Source organism: Aegilops tauschii, chromosome 5, assembly GCF_002575655.3.
Source record: "Aegilops tauschii subsp. strangulata cultivar AL8/78 chromosome 5, Aet v6.0, whole genome shotgun sequence".
Taxonomy (NCBI): Eukaryota; Viridiplantae; Streptophyta; class Magnoliopsida; order Poales; family Poaceae; genus Aegilops; species Aegilops tauschii.
In genome coordinates, this window is record NC_053039.3 from 368,730,499 (window position 1) to 368,749,079 (window position 18,581).

Genomic DNA, 18,581 nt, shown 5'->3' on the forward strand with positions numbered 1-18,581 from the left:
AGTTTTAGTCATCTTGCCCATGAGGCATGGTTCGCAAGTACCAAGTGATTCCAAAAGTTCATCAGAATGGAGTTTCTTCATGCGCTTTACACCAATATGACCCAAACGGCAGTGCCACAAATAAGTTGCACTATCATTATCAACTCTGCATCTTTTGGCTTCAATATTATGAATATGTGTATCACTACTATCGAGATCCAATAAAAATAGACCACTCTTCAAAGGTGCATGACCATAAAAGATATTACTCATATAAATAGAACAACCATTATTCTCAGATTTAAATGAATAACCGTCTCGCATCAAACAAGATCCAGATATAATGTTCATGCTCAGCACTGGCACCAAATAACAATTATTCAGGTCTAAAACTAATCCCAAAGGTAGAGGTAGAGGTAGCGTGCCGACCGCGATCACATCGACTTTGGAACCATTTCCCACGCGCATTGTCACCTCGTCCTTAGCAAATCTTCACTTAATCCGTAGTCCCTGTTTCGAGTTGCAAATATTAGCAACAGAACCAGTAAAAAATACCCAGGTGCTAGCATTAGTAAGGTACACATCAATAACATGTATGTGACATATACCTTTGTTCACCTTGCCATCCTTCTTATCCGCCAAATACTTGGGGCAGTTCCGCTTCTAGTGACCAGTTCCTTTGTAGTAGAAGCACTCAGTCTCAGGCTTAGGTCCAGACTTGGGCTTCTTCACTTGAGCAGCAACTTGCTTGACGTTCTTTTTGAAGTTCCCCTTCTTCCCTTTACCCTTTTTCTTGAAACCGGTGGTCTTGTTAACCATCAACACTTGATGCTCCTTCTTGATTTCTACCTCCGCAGCCTTTAGCATTGCGAAGAGCTCGGGAATTGTCTTATCCATCCCTTGCATATTATAGTTCATCACGAAGCTCTTGTAGCTTGGTGGCAGTGATTGAAGAATTCTGTCAATGACACTATCATCACGAAGATTAACCCCCAGTTGAATCAAGTGATTGTTATACCCAGACATTTTGAGTATATGCTCACTGAAAGAACTATTCTCCTCCATCTTGCAGTCGTAGAACTTATTGGAGACTTCATATCTCTCAATCCGGGCATTTGCTTGAAATATTAACTTCAACTCCTGGAACATCTCATATGCTCCATGACGTTCAAAACGTCGTTGAAGTCCCGGTTCTAAGCCGTAAAGCATGGCATACTGAACTATCGAGTAGTCATCAGCTTTGCTCTGCCAGACGTTCATAACATCTAGCGTTGCTCCTGCAGCGGGTTTGGCACCTAGCGGTGCTTCCAGGGCGTAATTCTTCTGTGCAGCAATGAGGATAATCCTCAAGTTACGGACCCAGTCCGTGTAGTTGCTACCATCATCTTTCAACTTAGCTTTCTCTAGGAACGCATTAACATTCAATGGAACAACATCACAGGCCATCTATCTACAACAACATAGACATGCAAAATACTATCAGGTACTAAGTTCATGATAAATTAAAGTTCAATTAATCATATTACTAAAGAACTCCCACTTAGATAGACATCCCTCTAATCATCTAAGTGATCACGTGATCCATATCAACTAAACCATGTCCGATCATCACATGAGATGGAGTAGTTTTCAATGGTGAACATCACTATGTTGATCATATCTACTATATGATTCACGCTCGACCTTTCGGTCTCAGTGTTCCGAGGCCATATCTGCATATTCTAGGCTCGTCAAGTTTAACCCGAGTATTCTGCATGTGCAAAACTGGCTTGCACCCGTTGTATGTGAACGTAGAGCTTATCACACCCGATCATCATGTGGTGCCTCGGCACGATGAACTTTCGCAACGGTGCATACTCAGGGAGAACACTTGTACCTTGAAATTTAGTGAGAGATCATCTTATAATGCTACCGCTGAACTAAGCAAAATAAGATGCATAAAGGATAAACATCACATGTAATCAATATAAGTGATATGATATGGCCATCATCATCTTGTGCCTTTGATATCCATCTCCAAAGCACTGTCATGATCACCAACGTCACCGACGCGACACCTTGATCTCCATCGTAGCATCGTTGTCGTCTCGTCAAATATTGCTTCTATGACTATCGCTACCGCTTAGTGATAAAGTAAAGCAATTACATGGCAATTGCATTTCATACAATAAAGAGACAACCATATGGCTCCTGCCAGTTGCCAATAACTCTGTTACAAAACATGATCATCTCATACAATAAAATTTAGCATCATATCTTGACCATATCACATCACAACATGCCCTGCAAAAACAAGTTAGACGTCCTCTACTTTGTTGTTGCAAGTTTTACGTGGCTGCTACGGGCTGAGCAAGAACCGTTATTACCTACGCATCAAAACCACAACGATATTTCGTCAAGTATGTGATGTTTTAACCTTCAACAAGGACCGGGCGTAGCCACACTCGATTCAACTAAAGTTGGAGAAACTGACACCCGCCAGCCACCTATGTGCGAAGCCCGTCGGTAGAACCAGTCTCGCGTAAGCGTAAGCGTAATGCCGGTCCGGGCCGCTTCATCCAACAATACCGTCGAATCAAAGTATGACATGCTAGTAAGCAGTATGACTAGTATCGCCCACAACTCACTTGTGTTCTACTCGTGCATATAACATCTACGCATAAACCTGGCTCAGATGCCACTGTTGGGGAACGTAGTAATTTCAAAAAAAATCCAACGCACACGCAAGATCATGGTGATGCATAGCAACGAGAGGGGAGAGTGTTATCCACGTACCCTCATAGACCGAAAGCGGAAGCGTTATGACAATGCGGTTGATGTAGTCGTACATTTTCACGATCGACCGATCCTAGTACCGAACGTACGGCATCTCCGCGATCTGCACACGTTCAGCTCGGTGACGTCCCACGAACTCACAATCCAGTAGAGCTTCGAGGGAGAGCTTCGTCAGCACGATCGCGTGATGACGGTGATGATGAAGCTACCGGCACAGGGCTTCGCCTAAGCACTACGACGATATGACCGAGGTGGATTATGGTGGAGGGGGGCACCACACACGGCTAAGAGATCAATGATCAACTTGTGTGTCTATGGGGTGCCCCCCTCCCGTATATAAAGGAGTGGAGGAGGGGGAGAGGGCCGGCCTCCTAGGCGCGCCCCAAGGGGAGTCCTACTCCCACCGGGAGTAGGATCCCCCCCCCCCCTTCCGTGTAGTAGTAGTAGGAGAGAAGGAAGGAGGAGAGAGGGAGAAGGAAAAAGGGGGGCGGCGCCCCCCCCTTCCTAGTCCAATTTGGACTAGAGGGGGAGGTGGCACGTGGCCTGCCCTGGCCGCCCCTCTATTTAAGGCCCATAAGGCCCATTACAGTCCCCAGGGGGTTCCGGTAACCCCCCCGGTACTCCGATATATGTCCAAACTCAGTCGAAACCCTTCCGATGTCCAAACATAGTCATCCAATATATCGATCTTTATGTCTCGACCATTTCGAGACTCCTCGTCATGTCTGTGATCATATCCGGGACTCTGAACTACCTTCGGTACATAAAAACACATAAACTCATAATACCGATCGTCACCGAACATTAAGCGTGCGGACCCTACGGGTTCGAGAACTATGTAGACATGACCGAGACACGTCTCCGGTCAAAAACCAATAGCGGAACCTGGATGCTCATATTGGCTCCCACATATTCTACGAAGATCTTTATCGGTCAAACCGCATAACAACATACGTTGTTCCCTTTGTCATCGGTATGTTACTTGCCGGAGATTCGATCGTCGGTATCTCAATACCTAGTTCAATCTCGTTACCAGCAAGTCTCTTTACTCGTTCCGTAATGCATCATCCCGTAACTAACTCTTTAGTCACATTGCTTGCAAGGCTTATAGTGATGTGCATTACCGAGAGGGCCCAGAGATACCTCACCGACAAACGGAGTGACAAATCCTAATCTCGATCTATGCCAATTCAACAAGTACCATCGGAGACACATGTAGAGCACCTTTATAATCACCCAGTTACGTTGTGACGTTTGGTAGCACACAAAGTATTCCTCCGGTATTCGGGAGTTTCATAATCTCATAGTCATAGGAACATGTATAAGTCATGAAGAAAGCAATAGCAATATACTAAACGATCAAATGCTAAGCTAACGGAATGGGTCAAGTCAATCACATCATTCTCTAATGATGTGATCCCGTTAATCAAATGACAACTCATGTCTATGGCTAGGAAACTTAACCATCTTTGATTCAACGAGCTAGTCAAGTAGAGGCATACTAGTGACACTTTGTTTGTCTATGTATTCACACATGTACTAAGTTTCTGGTTAGTACAATTCTAGCATGAATAATAAACATTTATCATGATATAAGGCAATATAAATAACAACTTTATTTTTGCCTCTAGGGCATATTTCCTTCAGTAGAGTGACCTCCGCGTAGTACTCGTACAACGAACCGGCCAGATGCTCCTGATACACCTGATACACTGGATCAACACCCTCTAGGCAGAGTCGTCGCCACACATTCTGAAGCAGGTGCGGCGATGTGCATGGGGCTGGCTCAGACTGGTACAGGAACGGAACTGGAGCCATCTACACTCACAATCATCAGACAGTTAGTGATAACCACAAATAAAATGCATGCAATGCCACAATGAATTTGTACTGCTACCGGCACTCAGACTAAGCTAACTACCGTTCATCTAGCGCATCAACGGTCTAGCGTGTCCTACAGTCAACGCGGCTCTGATACCAAGCATTGTGGCACCCCGGCTCAAAGCAACCGGTTTACCTTGCATTGCCAGCCCAAAGATCAAGTCTTCTGGCAACACACAACAACTTGGTATAGAATACAACCGCTTTTATTGATGCCAGCGGAAACATAGGTCTGATAGTATATCACATAGCGAGGCCAAGCAGCACACACAGTGCGGCTGAACAGTATGTACATTATTTAATGAACATGAAGGGGCCTTGATCACGATAACTACGCGGCAGCGGAACAACGACGAAGTGGAACTCCATAGCACAGGGACACCGATGTGGACACGATCTAGACGTGGGAAGCTCTCCGATCCGATACGACTTGCTTGAAATCTGGCATGACACGCCAGGTCAGTACATTGAATGTACTTGCAAGCTCACAACAAACATAAGCATAATGGCAAACAAGATCATGACAATTAATCAGGTTAAAGCAATGCAACATGATACTACTGATGCGGTGAAATCAACTTGTGCACTGAGTCACTCGGACTCTCTTACCAGACGGTTTACCTCGTAACCGAGCGGTAATCATACCTGGATCACAAACGAAACCAACACTTTGGTTCCCACCACGATCATATTCATGATCCAACAAATCATCACATAACCAGTGCCAACAATTAAACTTTTAGTGTGCAAGATCATTTATTAATGTTGATCCACGGTGTGACTTACTCACGAGCTATGTCTGTAACCGAGGACGCGACTATCGATATATTAAATACACTTTGCAGAGGTACCGCACTTTACCCACACCACGGAATCCATGGCCTCATCATCCCATTTGGGTGGACCAATGGCATTCCGACGAAACCCTCCCATTGTCATGACACTCTCCTGGCCATTCTGACCAACTCCCCACTGGGCTAAGTCATGGGTGGCCTCGTGCCTACCAAAGGCATCAACGACCACCGACGTGGCAAAAACGGTCCCAAATGGGGACAAGGTACCATAACAACAAACGGGCACACAAGGTTATGTCTGCTTACCGGGCCAGGGTACCGCACGCCCATAACCTTCCCTCGTTGGAGGTACCGACCAGAGGCACGACAACGGACCGAATCAAGACCTCCCCATAAAGGTAAATGTGCTCGCACTAGGAAAAACTTGATTCAGTGGCACCATGACTCGATCAACGTTATGTTCAATTTGGATTAACATCAGGTTAATCTTGAAAATAAAATAACACGAGTCATCATATGCCATGATCATGCACTGTTCGACATGCAAAACATACCACTCAAAGTGACAGATCAACATGATCAAAATTTTCTACTTGCACTACTTACCAAATAAACTTTCCTAGTTCTACTTTACTGGTTCTTAACATTCATCATTTTAATTATCTCATAATATGTTAAAATCATTTTATCACAAAAAGAAACTACCATTATTCATGCAAGCATAATCACTTCAATAACAAACTCTTCCACTGACTTAGCTAGCTCATGCATTCGACCAGTACCATACTAAAGCAATTCAAGCATGACAAAGTAACTAACACTAAGCAATATTTATTTAAATAATTTAAATGCATGAAAATAACTCATATTCAAGTTGGAAAAATCATAGATATTGAAATGACACCATCCAAATGTTGGTGTGGCTTGCCTTAGTGCAGAGGAGGTTCACACTCCTCCTGGTTATCTCCAAGACAAGCTTCTCCCTCTGAAAATATTTAAAAACAGCAAAACAAAATATAAAGAACCACTTTGAAAATCACCAGAAATTCTAGACAGCAAGGAAAAATCTCAACTTTGACGTGCTGCTAGAACTTTTCAAAACAAACACAATGCAAAAAGAATCAACTCATTTGGACTTGTAGTTTAGGAGTTAAGGCTAGTAAAAGGTGTTGGTCAAATTTTTGAATTAAATTTGAATAAACAGAAAACCAGGGGGTGACGTCGAAGGCGTATTCTCTGAAGACGCCTCCACTCGTACCGCTTTGGGCATGAGTGGAGAGGCTGACAGTGGGCCCCACTGGTCAGGTGAGGAGAGAGGGGGAGAGAAACAGAGCGACGGCGGTGCTTCGCTGGAGCTTACGCTAGCGAGGAGAGGTCCTTGGAATCAAGAGGGATAGCAAGAGAGAGGGGGTCGAAGTGCACCTGCATGTACCCGTGGCTTGACGAGAGGTGGCCGGAGCAGCTCGCAAGCAGCGGCTGCGGTCGGGTCTCGCTGGAGAGGAAGAAGACGACGGAGTGGGGCGGTTCCAGGGGCTGCAACGCGTCCAGGCGGCACCAGTGGACCTCCAAGGAGTCGCCTGAGCAGTTGCTCGAGCTCGAGGGGCACCGGAGCAAGGAGGAGGGGTAGCGGGGATCGCCGGTGAGCTTGGGTCGGGGACGGCGGCCAGAGGCCTGCCCGGCCGGGCTGCGGCTATGCTACGGCTTCGTGGTGGTTGTGTGGTGGGTTTGGAGTGCTCGGAGCGGTGGGAGGGGCTCGAATTTATAGCCGGAGGGGGAGAGGGGTACGTGGCTCCGTCGGAGCTCTCTGGAAGCCGGCGAGCGACGACGAACGGCGTCAGCGAGGGGTGGAGGGGTGCAGCACTCACGCGGGAGCTGTGCAACGTGCGGACGAGCACAGGAGGCGGTGGAGGAAGAGGACAGAGGCACGGGGCGCACTGTGGCTTTTGGCCGCGACGTGCCCGTGCCCGCTGCGGCGTCTCCGGCGTCAGCGAGCGCCAGGGAGCGGTCAAGGGTGAAGAGACGGAGGGGGTGGCGCGGTGCGGCAGTCGTCGGTGAGCTTTGGATCGATCACACGCGAAACAGAGATGAGGGCGCCGCGTAGAGCGCGTCGGACGCGATGCCAGGGCCATATCCTCACGCGGTCACCATGCTGGCATGGTCAAAACGACGCCCGCTCGTTGCCAAACCTTGTCCCTCGTGTTGTTCGTGCAGTGTTTAGTCTAGGAAAGTTGATCATACACTGCCAGGCTGACCAGATTAGACTTGAGCTTGTTGGCAAGTTTCTGGTCAGAAACTTGGTCGCCAAGTTTGGAGGGCTTATAGAAGGTGATTAGGGCTGATTCTCTAGGGTTAAGGGTTATCTAGGAAGTTAATCAAGCTCAAGAAAATTCAGCTTCATTAGAGCAAGGAAAAATACACTTGCTGTAGAAACTGGATTTTTAGGCCAGAACAGAAATGATTTTTTTCTGTAGCAAAAATACTCCAAATGAGTATGTAATATTTTTGCACACGGAGGTGGGCAACGGTTCAAAGAATATTTGAGAATTTTCTCAGATTTTTGGAAGCAATAAAAATGAGGGTTGCTTTGGAGCACAAATTTCTAAATTGGATTTCAGAGAAGAAATTGAATATTTTTCTTTTATGAAAAATATTCCTTGGTCTATTTTGGGATTTTTCAGATAAAGAAAGTTGAATGAGAGATGGATGGGTCACTTGGGTGAAAATCAAGGTCATGCCCAAGTGTTTAAGTCCATTTGAATTGATTCAAAAACCCCAAATTCAAAGCAATGGCAAAATGAAGTTCGGAAAAAGAGAGAAGGCAAAATCCAAGATGTCACAGTGGTGGAAGAGGGAGCTATGCCGGCCAGTCAGGAAGGGGATGCGTCCCAGCGTTGAGAGCTCCGGCGATGCATCGGCCATCGATGAACTCGGGAATGATGGGTTTTGCGTCGCCGATAATTTGGGAGACGTGCACAGTGAGCTCAAGGGGAGAGGGGATTATAAGCGACTATGGCGGTGGAGCGGTGACATGTTGTTGAGCGGTGGGCGGTGGAGGTGGAGCAACCACGGGATGCCTCACGAGCCTTTGACAGAGAGAGGGACACGCGAAGAAAATTAAGGGAGAAACGGGAGCCTATCCAATAACCGCATCACCATAAATCGGCCCAGGCCAGTCAACACGCACATGCAGGAAACAAAGCCAAATCAAACAGATTGTCCCGGATCATCAAGAAATTGCTGAAGCCACACCAAGTGCACACGCGAAAATGCGAATCAGTTAACAAAATTTACATCGAATGTCTACAGTCACAACGAATTTGTACACCCCAGTGGCCCAAATTAATACACGTGTCGACAACCAACGTGTTCCCAAGTTTTTTTTTTTTTTTAGGAAAACCTCATCGTGTAAACTTTTCGAGATATAGAGGCTTGGTTATAGGGTAAGAATCGGATGGCTATCTTGCATGTTTTGAATCGATGGCGAGAATAGGGTGACATGGTTGAGGAGAAGGTAGAAAAATCCTACTAATTCGTGCTACCATGGTCTGGTCTGGTGACAAATAGCACGGGTGAACCCGGGGTTTAGACCCATGGTTGCTCCCACGTCAGCACTTACGTAAGCCTTGGTAGTTTTTTAAGCAGGCAATCGGTGAACGCGGTGACGGGTTGTGCAGTGCTCTGCCTGTGTTCCTCGTCGCCCCGCTTGCCGCTGGAATTAACCTTGCAGATTCGGATCACGGCCTCAGCGCCGCGACGCCGAGCCAAAGCTCACTGCCGCCTTCCGCAACCCCAGCCATGGACGACCCAGGCTTCGAGATCGAGTGCGAGATACCCGGCGTCGTGCGTGTGCACAAGAGCGGCCGCGTCGTGCGCTTGAACGGCACCGAGACCGTGCCGCCCTCCCCGTCCGGTGACCCAGCCAACGGCGTCGCCTCCAAGGACGTCGTCCTCGACCCCGCGGCAAACATCTCTGCCCGCCTCTACCTCCCCGCCGCCACCGCGGCGGAGCCCGGGAAGAAGCTCCCTGTGGTCGTGTTCTTCCACGGCGGCGCGTTCATGATCTACACCGCTGCCTCCCCGCTCTACCACAAGTACGCCGCCTCCCTCGCCGCCGCGGTCCCCGCCGTCGTCGTCTCCGTTGACTACCGCCTCGCCCCGGAGCACCCTGTTCTGGCCGCCTACGAGGACGCCTTCGCGGCCCTCAAGGCCGTCGTCTCCTCGTGCCGGCCGGACGGCGCTGAGCCCTGGCTCGCGGGGCACGGCGACGCGTCCCGCGTCGTCCTCGCCGGCGACAGTGCCGGCGCCAACATGGCGCACCGCACGGCGGTCAGGCTGCGGAAGGAACGCATCGAGGGGTACGGCGACAAGGTCAGCGGCATCGCGCTCCTGCACTCCTACTTCTGGGGAAAAGAGCCGGTCGGCGGGGAGCTCACGGACGCCGCCATCCGCGGCGGCCTTGACCAGGTATGGCATGTCGCCTGTGGCGGTAAGCTCGGCCTCGACCACCCGTACATCAACCCTGCGGCGTCGCCGGAGGAGTTGAGCCAGCTCGGGTGCGACCGTGTGCTGGTCGCCACGGCGGAACACTGCTGGTTCGTGGAGAGGTCGCGCGCCTACGCGGCGGGGCTCAAGGCGTGCGGGTGGGGCGGCGAGCTCCGGTTCTACGAGACCAAGGGCGACGGGCATGTCTACTTCTTGCTCAAGCCCGACTGCGACAACGCCGCCAAGGAGCTCACCGTCGTGGCCGACTTCGTCAGGCGCTGTTGAGTCTGTTTTCTCTTGTTCGCCGGCGAATGATTCAGTAATACAGGCTCAGGAGCAAATAATTGGGAGCGCCTAGAACTCATCTAGCTGAGACATAAGTATGGTCTCATTCACATGATGTCATCCCCTGTTGTTGCAGCCCGGTTGAGTCCCCCATAGACTTCTTTCATCCATTGGGCAAATTTTTAGTTTGGGCTGTTTTCTGTTGTTGTTTTCCGGTTTGGCCCATCAGTGTTTGGTTGTTGCTTACCAGTTTTGGATGTCTGTTGTACACGCACGCACATAGAAGCCCAAAAAAAATTGCATCCCACGGTCCCTTCCTCCAAGTTGCTTCTAGCTTGGTTTGCTTTCTCTGTTAGTACGATTTTATTTTTTTGCGGGGCTCTGTTAGTAAGATTTGTGCTTGGCTGGGATTTTTTTTGCCAGCAGCAGCGTTGCCACAAGCAACGTCCGGCCTAAGTTTGTCCTTTGTATGATTTTTCTAATGTGCAGTTCTCTACCGGTTTTCTGTTTGGTTTTTATACTTCTTTTAGAAAATATTTAAGTTTTTCTAATTTTTCCTGTAAGTTTTTTTTAGTTTTCATGCTCCTTGTAGAAAAAATGATTTTTTTACATTTCTTATGATATTTCACAAAAAATGTTCACACATATAAAAAATCCTATCATGTATTAAAAATATAAGATGCATTTGAAAATGTATAATATCATTAAACAACATTCATTATGTATTTAAAATGTTTAAAATGTATTTGGAAAATGTCCAGTGTGTATATGCAAAAAATATTCAACTTGTATTTGCAAAAATGCATTTCATTGTACAAAAATGTTCAATTACAAAAAGTTCACTATGTATTTAAGAAAAAAATCTTCATGTGCGGTCGCGTTGTGGACCTTCTAATTGTGTGGTATGTGTGTCGTGTGCAGTTAGTGTCAAGGGGTGGACATGCAACTCGCTCGTGCTGATCGAATGGAAACAAGACATTTCCTAATTCGTGGGTCGTCTTAGAATCTTGTTTCTCATGTCACATTATATGTCCCGCAGTTGCGCTTGGGTGTGTTGAGTTGTGATTGCGCTCGGGTTGGTCGGTTGCAACTACAACAAAAAAACCCTAACAAAAATATAAAGAAATGGAAACAATTTCATTGGCGCCGACAAAACCTCCCTCCGATCCCCGGTTGCGGTCGCATTATGTCCCGTAGTTGCGCTTGGGTGTTCTAAGTTGCGATTGCGCTCGTGTTGGGGCGGTTATTGGTCGATTGCGCTCGTGCCCTGCAGTTGCACTTGCTAGTCAATGGTCGAGTTGCAAGTGGTATGTGGGCCCCACAGTTGCGTGGCGATGGTGGACTCGCAACTGGAGCAATTACGAAAACAACACACACAAAAATAGACCAGTTGCAAGTCCAGGGTTGACTTGCAAGTGGCATCGAGTAAACACCCCCAACAACAACAACAACAACACCAACACCAGTAACAACAACAGCAACAACAACAAACAACCAACAACAACAACAACAACATGCAAGTGACACGCGGGCCCTCACAGTTGCAAGTCGATGGTGGACTTGCAATTGGGACAATTATGAAACAACACACAAAAAATAGCCTAGTTGCAAGTCCAGGTTGGGTTGCAAGTGACATCGAGTAAACACCCCCAGTTGCAAGTCGATGGTCCACTTGTAAGTGACATGTGGGCCCCATAGTTGCAAGTCGTTGGTGGACTTGCAACTAGGGCAACAACAACAACACACATGACCATTTGCAAGTCGAGGGTCTACTTGCAAGTGACATGCGGGCCCTTGCATTTTCGATTCGACCCTGGACTTGCAACTGGAGCAATTATGAAACAACACACAAAAATAGCCCAGTTGCAAGTCTAGGGTTGAGTTGCAAGTGACATCGAGTAAACACCCCGCCAGTTGCAAGTGACATGCGGGCCCTTGCAGTTGCGAGTTGACCCCAGACTTGCAACTTGGACAATTACGAAACATCACACATAAAACAGACCAGTGCAAGTCCAGAGTTGAGTTGCAAGTCGCATCGAATAAACACCCACAGTTTCAAGTCAACGGTCGAGTTGCAAGTGGTATGTGGGCCCCATAGTTGTGTGACGATGGTGGACTCGCAACGGAGCAATTACGAAAACAACACACACAAAAATAGACCAGTTGCAAGTCCAGGGTTGACTTGCAAGTGGCATCGAGTAAACACCCCCAACAACAACAACAACAACAACAACAACCAACAACAACAACATGCAAGTGACATGCGGACCCTCACAGTTGCAAGTCGATGGTGGACTTGCAATTGGGGCAATTACGAAACAACACACACAAAATAGCCTAGTTGCAAGTCCAGGGTTGAGTTGCAAGTGACATCGAGTAAACACCCTCAGTTGCACGTCGATGGTCCACTTGTAAGTGACATGTGGGCCCCATAGTTGCAAGTCGTTGGTGGACTTGCAACTAGGGCAACAACAACAACACACAAGACCAATTGCAAGTCGATGGTTTACTTGCAAGTGACATGCGGGCCCTCGCAGTTGCGAGTCGATGGTGCACTGGCAACTAGGGCATTTACGAACCAACACACCAAAAACTGCCTAGTTGCAAGTCCAGTGTTGAGTTGCAAGTGACATCGAGTAAACACCCCCAGTTGCAAGTCGATGGTCCACTTGCAAGTGACATGCGGGCCCTACAGTTGCGAGTCGATGGTGGACTTGCAACTGGGGCAATTACAAAACAACACACAAAAAACAGACCAGTTGCAAGTCCAGGGTTGAGTTGCAAGTGACATCGAGTAAAGACCCCCTAGTTGCAAGTTGATGGTCCACTTCATGTGACATGCGGGCCCCACAGTTGCGAGTCGATGGTGGACTTGCAACTGGGGCAATTACGAAACAACACACAAAAAACAGACCAGTTGCAAGTCCAAGGGTGAGTTGCAAGTGACGTCGAGTAAACACCCTTAGTTGCAAGTCGGTGGTCCACTTGCAAATGACATGTGAGCCCCACAATTGCTTGTATTTCATCAAGGAAACCAAAGGTGCTTGTATTTACAAGGAAGTAAGTGTGAACAAAAAAATGGAACCGATTCCACCGACGTCGACAACCCTTCCCCGACCCCTAGTTGCGGTCGCATTATATGTCATACAGTTGCGCTGGGGTGTGCTGAGTTGCAATTGCCCTCGGGTTGGAGCGATTTGGAACCGATTTCATTAGCGCCGACAACCATCCCCCTGACCTCCGGTTGCGGTCACATTGTATGTTCCGCAGTTGCGATTGGGTGTGCTGGGTTGCAATTGCGTTCGGGTTGGAGCAGTCGCAACTACAACAAAAAGACCCTCCCCAATCCCCCCGGTTGCGGTCACATTATATGACCTGCAGTTGCGCTTGGGTGTGCTGAAATACAATTGCGCATGGGTCGGGACGGTTGGAACTACAACAAAAATCCTAAAAAATAAATAAAAATGCAACCGAATTCATCGGCGTCGACAACCCTTGCCCCGGCCCCATGGTTACGGTCACATCATATGTCATGGAGTTGCGCTTGGGTGTGCTGAGTTGCAATTGCGTTCGGGTTGGGGCGATTGCAACTACAACAATAAAAAAAACCTCCATCCGACAGATTAATTTTATCCACACCGACGTATAATATTAGTGAAGGGAACAAAGATTTATCTAGTTGTACATTTCAAACTTAAGAAAACCTCATCAAATTTTAAAAAATAATAGCAAAAAACGCATCTAAATAGAATTAGTTACAAGTTTTTTACAAATAAAGAATAAAAATAACAAAAATGAAAAAAAATGAAAAGGAAAAGAGAAATCAAATGATAACAACAAAAGAACGCAGCGAAAAAAGGAAGCAACATTTGTCACGGCAATTAAGAACGGCAGGGTTGCTTTTCCTACTAACATGCACACATAAAAAAAAAGCTGACAAAGAAAAAAGACATGAGTGTGGACTATGGTAGCTGGCGCCTGGTAATGCGTTGGTGTGTCGCTGCAGCGTGGACAAACGAAGCGACGAAACGAAACAACTTGGGCTCCCGCGCTCGCGTGGCTCCGTGCGAAAAAAACAGCACACACGAATCTCAACATCTTAAGATCGGATGGTCAAGGATGTGAATGAGACCAATTTGTTTCTCAGCTAGCTGAGTTTTAGCAAAACCGAATAATATTGTCCTTTATTTTCAATGGTTCTGAATTCACAAATACAAGTGTGCTTTTGAGATCTGATTACACTTGCAACCCGAAGGGGAACACAAATAAGTCAGTGTCCTCTGAATCAATTGCCAGCGAGGAAGGCGACCACCCTGTCCATGAGTTGCAGAGCCTCATCACACTCCGGCTTGCTGAGGAAGAACACATGCTCTCCTCCCTTGGACTCTAGCCACTCCACCCTGCCGGGCCACCCGCTGGCCTTCACGGCCTGGTAGTACGCCGCGGCCCTCGGCAGCGCGAAGTCTCCGTCGGCCGAGCAGACAAGCAGCCTCCGGCACGCCAGCTTCTGCAAGCTCGGCGCTCCACGAGCCATCGGGTTCAACCTCGGGTCGTCCAACCCGTCTGCGCTTTCCGGGCATACTATGGGCCAAAGCTTCTCCGTGATCGCCCTCATGTCCATGGCCTCGCCGTCAATTGGCTCCTTACCACCAAACATAGGATGGAATATGATCGCCCCCTCAATCCGTACTCCTGGCGGCAAACCATCCCGGGTGCCGGCCATGATTGCTATGTTGTGGACGATGTTCGCGCCTCCGCTGTCGCCGGCCAAGAGGATTCTGCCGGCGTCGCCGTGCTCCGAAAGCCAGGGATCATCCCTCGACGCGGCCCAGCTGAGCGCCGCCCAGGAATCGTCGTAGGCCGCGGGAAGCGGGTGCTCTGGCGCGAGGCGGTAGTTGACCGACACGGCCAGGACGCCGGCCTTGGAGGCGACGGAGTTGAGGTACCTGTGGTACGTCGGAGAGGCGGCCGAGTCGAGGACCAGGCCGCCGCCGTGGAAGTATACGAGGATCGGGAGCTTCTTGCGCTGGGAATCGGAGCCGGCGGCGACGAGGTCGGGGACGTAGAGGCGGGCGAAGACGCCGGTGGCGGCGTCGATGACGACGTCCTTGGAGGTGACGCCGGTGGCAGCATCGACGCCCGGCGGGGTGGTTTCTGTGCCGAAGAGACGCTCCACTCGGCCGTCCTCGTAGACGCGGAGGAGCGGCGAGTCGAATCGCAGTTTGGTCGCTGGATCCATTGCTGGCGATGAGACTGAGGCGCCCGAACAGGCCAGAGCTAGCCAGCTAGGGAATTCCCAGCGCTAGGCGACCGGCCGGCCGACAAAAAATTCAGCCGGTCGTGCCTTGGCCGTACGATGAAACGTCTCCCAAGTGTTCAGATCTGGCGCCTTCTCTTCGTCCCCTTGCCATCCCCTTGACACGTGGCCGCCGGAATTGCAGCACGTGGCTCCAGCTTCTGGCGTTGACGATTACAGCCCTCCCACCGGATGGCTCCAGCACACGGTCACTGTGGTTGCCGGCATCCCCAGCGTCACAGTCTCCGGCTCGCCACCGTCCTTGCACCACCACGTCTAGCAAAAACTCAAGTATACGCCGACGGCAGCAAAAACATTGGACGCCAATAAGTGCCACACGTGTGGGCGTTAGGGAGTTTGCCCACATATTTTATGTGGTGTATAAGAGGAACAGCCCACACACCTAGGTGTGGGCAAAACAAGTAATGTCCACACACCTCTTTTTTTTTTTCTCCCGATCCCACTCACACGCGTGCGTGTGGGCGAAATAGATAACGCCCACACGCCCCGTACGTCAGGCCTCGTACCTCGTGGTCCCGCACGCCCCGCGTGACAGTCACCGCACGTCCCGCAGTTGCCATGGTGCAGACCCTCGTCCATGTTCGTTTAACTGCAGTTGCCATATTGTTGAACTTCGGTTGCCATGTCGGACAACTACAGTTGCCATGGTTGCTCAACTGCAGTTGCCATGGTTGCTCAACTGCAGTTGCCATGTATGGTCTGGTCTACTGCAGTTGCCATGATTTCAAAACTTTAGGAGTTGCCACCCACTAACACTAGGCAGTTGCCATGTAGCACTACAAAAAGGCATGGCAAAACAAATATGTTCGGGTAAAAGAGAGAGTTGTCATGTGCTCACAAGCACGCTAGGGCAGTTGCCATGTAAAAGAAAGAGTTGTCATCTGCTTACGTGCACGCTAGGGCAGTTGCCATGTACCATGCAAAAACACATGGCAATTCGGGTAAAAGAGAGTTGCCATCTGCTTACAAGCAAAGCTAGGGCAGTTGCCATGTACCATGCAGAAACACATGGCAACTGCCAGCTTTGGGTGTGGGCGAGGAGACGGGCGTGTGGGTGAAGTGATAAACGCCCACACACCAGCCCCTCTGCGTGCATGAAAACTGGTGTGTGGGCGAATTGCTAAACGCCCAGACATCAGCCCCCGTATGGTGAAAAAGGACGTGTGGGCGACCGGATGAATGCCCACACACCAACTTAGTCCTACGTGGCACATAAAAACTGCTAGAATGCACCAAGACTCCTGCAGAATTGGTTGGACGAGGATCCATGCGTGTGGGCGAGTTGCCAGACGCCCACACGTGTAGGCGTTAGTGTTTTCGAAAACATTTGCTTGTTCCAGCAAAAACAATCTCCGGTTCCAGCAAAACTTACCACTTTCTCTGCCGCTGGTCGCCCGGAAGTAACACACCGAGTCGTCGGTTCCAGCATCTTCAAAACATGGTTGTAGCATTCCTCGCACTGGTCCAAAAATCTTTCACCGTCGGCCGCAGCAAAAAGCATTTGGCGGTTCCAGCAAGAAAATCCCTAGTTCCAGCAATTCACATCATCGGTTGAAGCAATAACATTGTCGGTGGGATGCATGGTGCCGTTGTTTGTGGCATCCTCGTTCTCTGGTTCCAGCAAAAGAAAATCCCGGCTCTGGCAATACAAATCATCGGTTGCAGCAAAAATGTTGCCGGCGAGATGCATGTCTGTTGCCACGTGCGCAGCAAATCATGATGCCGGTTCTAGCAAATTTTGTCGTCGTTGCCAGCATAGCGCAAAGGCTGGTTCACCATGCGTTGAACTTACAGCACGACATGGAGGCGATAAAGCAGGCAGCCTCGTTGGTATCGCTTGTTGTTGGGGACGGCATGCTTCGTGGGAGTGCCCTAGCCGAATTCGGGTACTCGGATCGTGCCACGGACATTTACTGCATGTGGATGGGAAAAAGGATGTGGCTTTGTCGTAGTGGACTAAGACTTAATCAAGTCTCAGTCAATGATATAACATGTAAGAAAGAAAAAAGAAAAAACTGAAAAGAAAAGTCTGTACAGATCTCAATGTAAGATCTCATGAATATAAAAATCTGAAAAGAAAAGTTTGTACAAAGAATGTTACCATCACACAACGGTTCCCAATGAATTACTCTACAAAGTAATAAATGAAGCTCCCTATGTTATCGCACTTATAACACTAGACGCTATAGAGGTAGTAACATGGACTAGTAACATATACATGTTAGGCATCTCCAACATCGATGTGCCGGATTCGTGGTCGTGGCGGCGGGGCAATGTCATCCTCATCATCACTCTTGTCGAACACCTTATCCGCCGCCTTGTCCATCTCCTTGTAGGCGGCCTGTAATTCCACCTGGTATTGGCGGTGCCGCTAGCGGTCGCGTCGAATGTCGTTGGCGGAGCGGTAGGAGTCGGGCGGCGAGTTGCAACTCCGCATGCCTATGCTTGTCGAGGAGATGGAGGTTGTAGGCTTGGTCGGCCTGCGCCTCATGGAACTTGGCCTCCTACTCCTCCCGCACCATGTCCATATAGTGGGCACGGGGCTCGTCGATGGTGATGTCGGCATGCACCGGCGAGGAGGGTGGCGTCGCTCTTCCTCGGCCGCGTCCTCCATTGGGACGTCGTCGGCCTTCGTCTGTCTGCCAGCCGATTGCAATGATGGCCATTAAGGGAGTCCTGGATTAGGGGGTCCTCGGGTGTCTGGTCTATTCGATATGGGCCGGACTGATGGGCCGTGAAGATAAAGCAGAAGACTATCCCCTGTGTCCGGGTAGGACTCCTATATGCGTGGACGGCAAGATTGGTGTCCGGATGTACTATTTCCTTCCTCTGCAAACCGACTTTGTACAACCCTAGGCCCCTCCGGTGTGTATATAAACCAGAGGGTTTAGTCCGTAGAGGCTATCAGAATAATCATAGTCTAGACAGCTAGGGTTTAGCCATTACGATCTCGAGGTAGATCAAATATTGTAACCCCTATACTCATCGAATACAATCAAGCAGGACGTAGGATTTTACCTCCTTTAAGAGGGCCCGTGTCGGTGTCAAAACCGGCGGATCTCGGGTAG

At 49.1% G+C, this 18,581-nt stretch overlaps 2 protein-coding genes across 2 annotated transcripts; one reads left to right on the forward strand and one right to left on the reverse strand.

Moving 5' to 3' along the window:
• Positions 1-8,821: 8,821 nt before the first annotated feature.
• On the forward strand, positions 8,822-10,503 carry LOC109779352 (probable carboxylesterase 12). The gene has a single exon (XM_020337971.4). It carries the CDS (start codon positions 9,225-9,227, stop codon positions 10,194-10,196), a length of 972 nt encoding a protein of 323 aa, XP_020193560.2. The 5' UTR covers positions 8,822-9,224; the 3' UTR covers positions 10,197-10,503.
• A 3,849-nt stretch (positions 10,504-14,352) lies between these two features.
• Positions 14,353-15,811, reverse strand: LOC109779353 (tuliposide A-converting enzyme 1, chloroplastic). The gene has a single exon (XM_020337972.4). It carries the CDS (start codon positions 15,433-15,435, stop codon positions 14,482-14,484), a length of 954 nt encoding a protein of 317 aa, XP_020193561.1. The 5' UTR covers positions 15,436-15,811; the 3' UTR covers positions 14,353-14,481.
• Between the last annotated feature and the right edge of the window lie 2,770 nt (positions 15,812-18,581).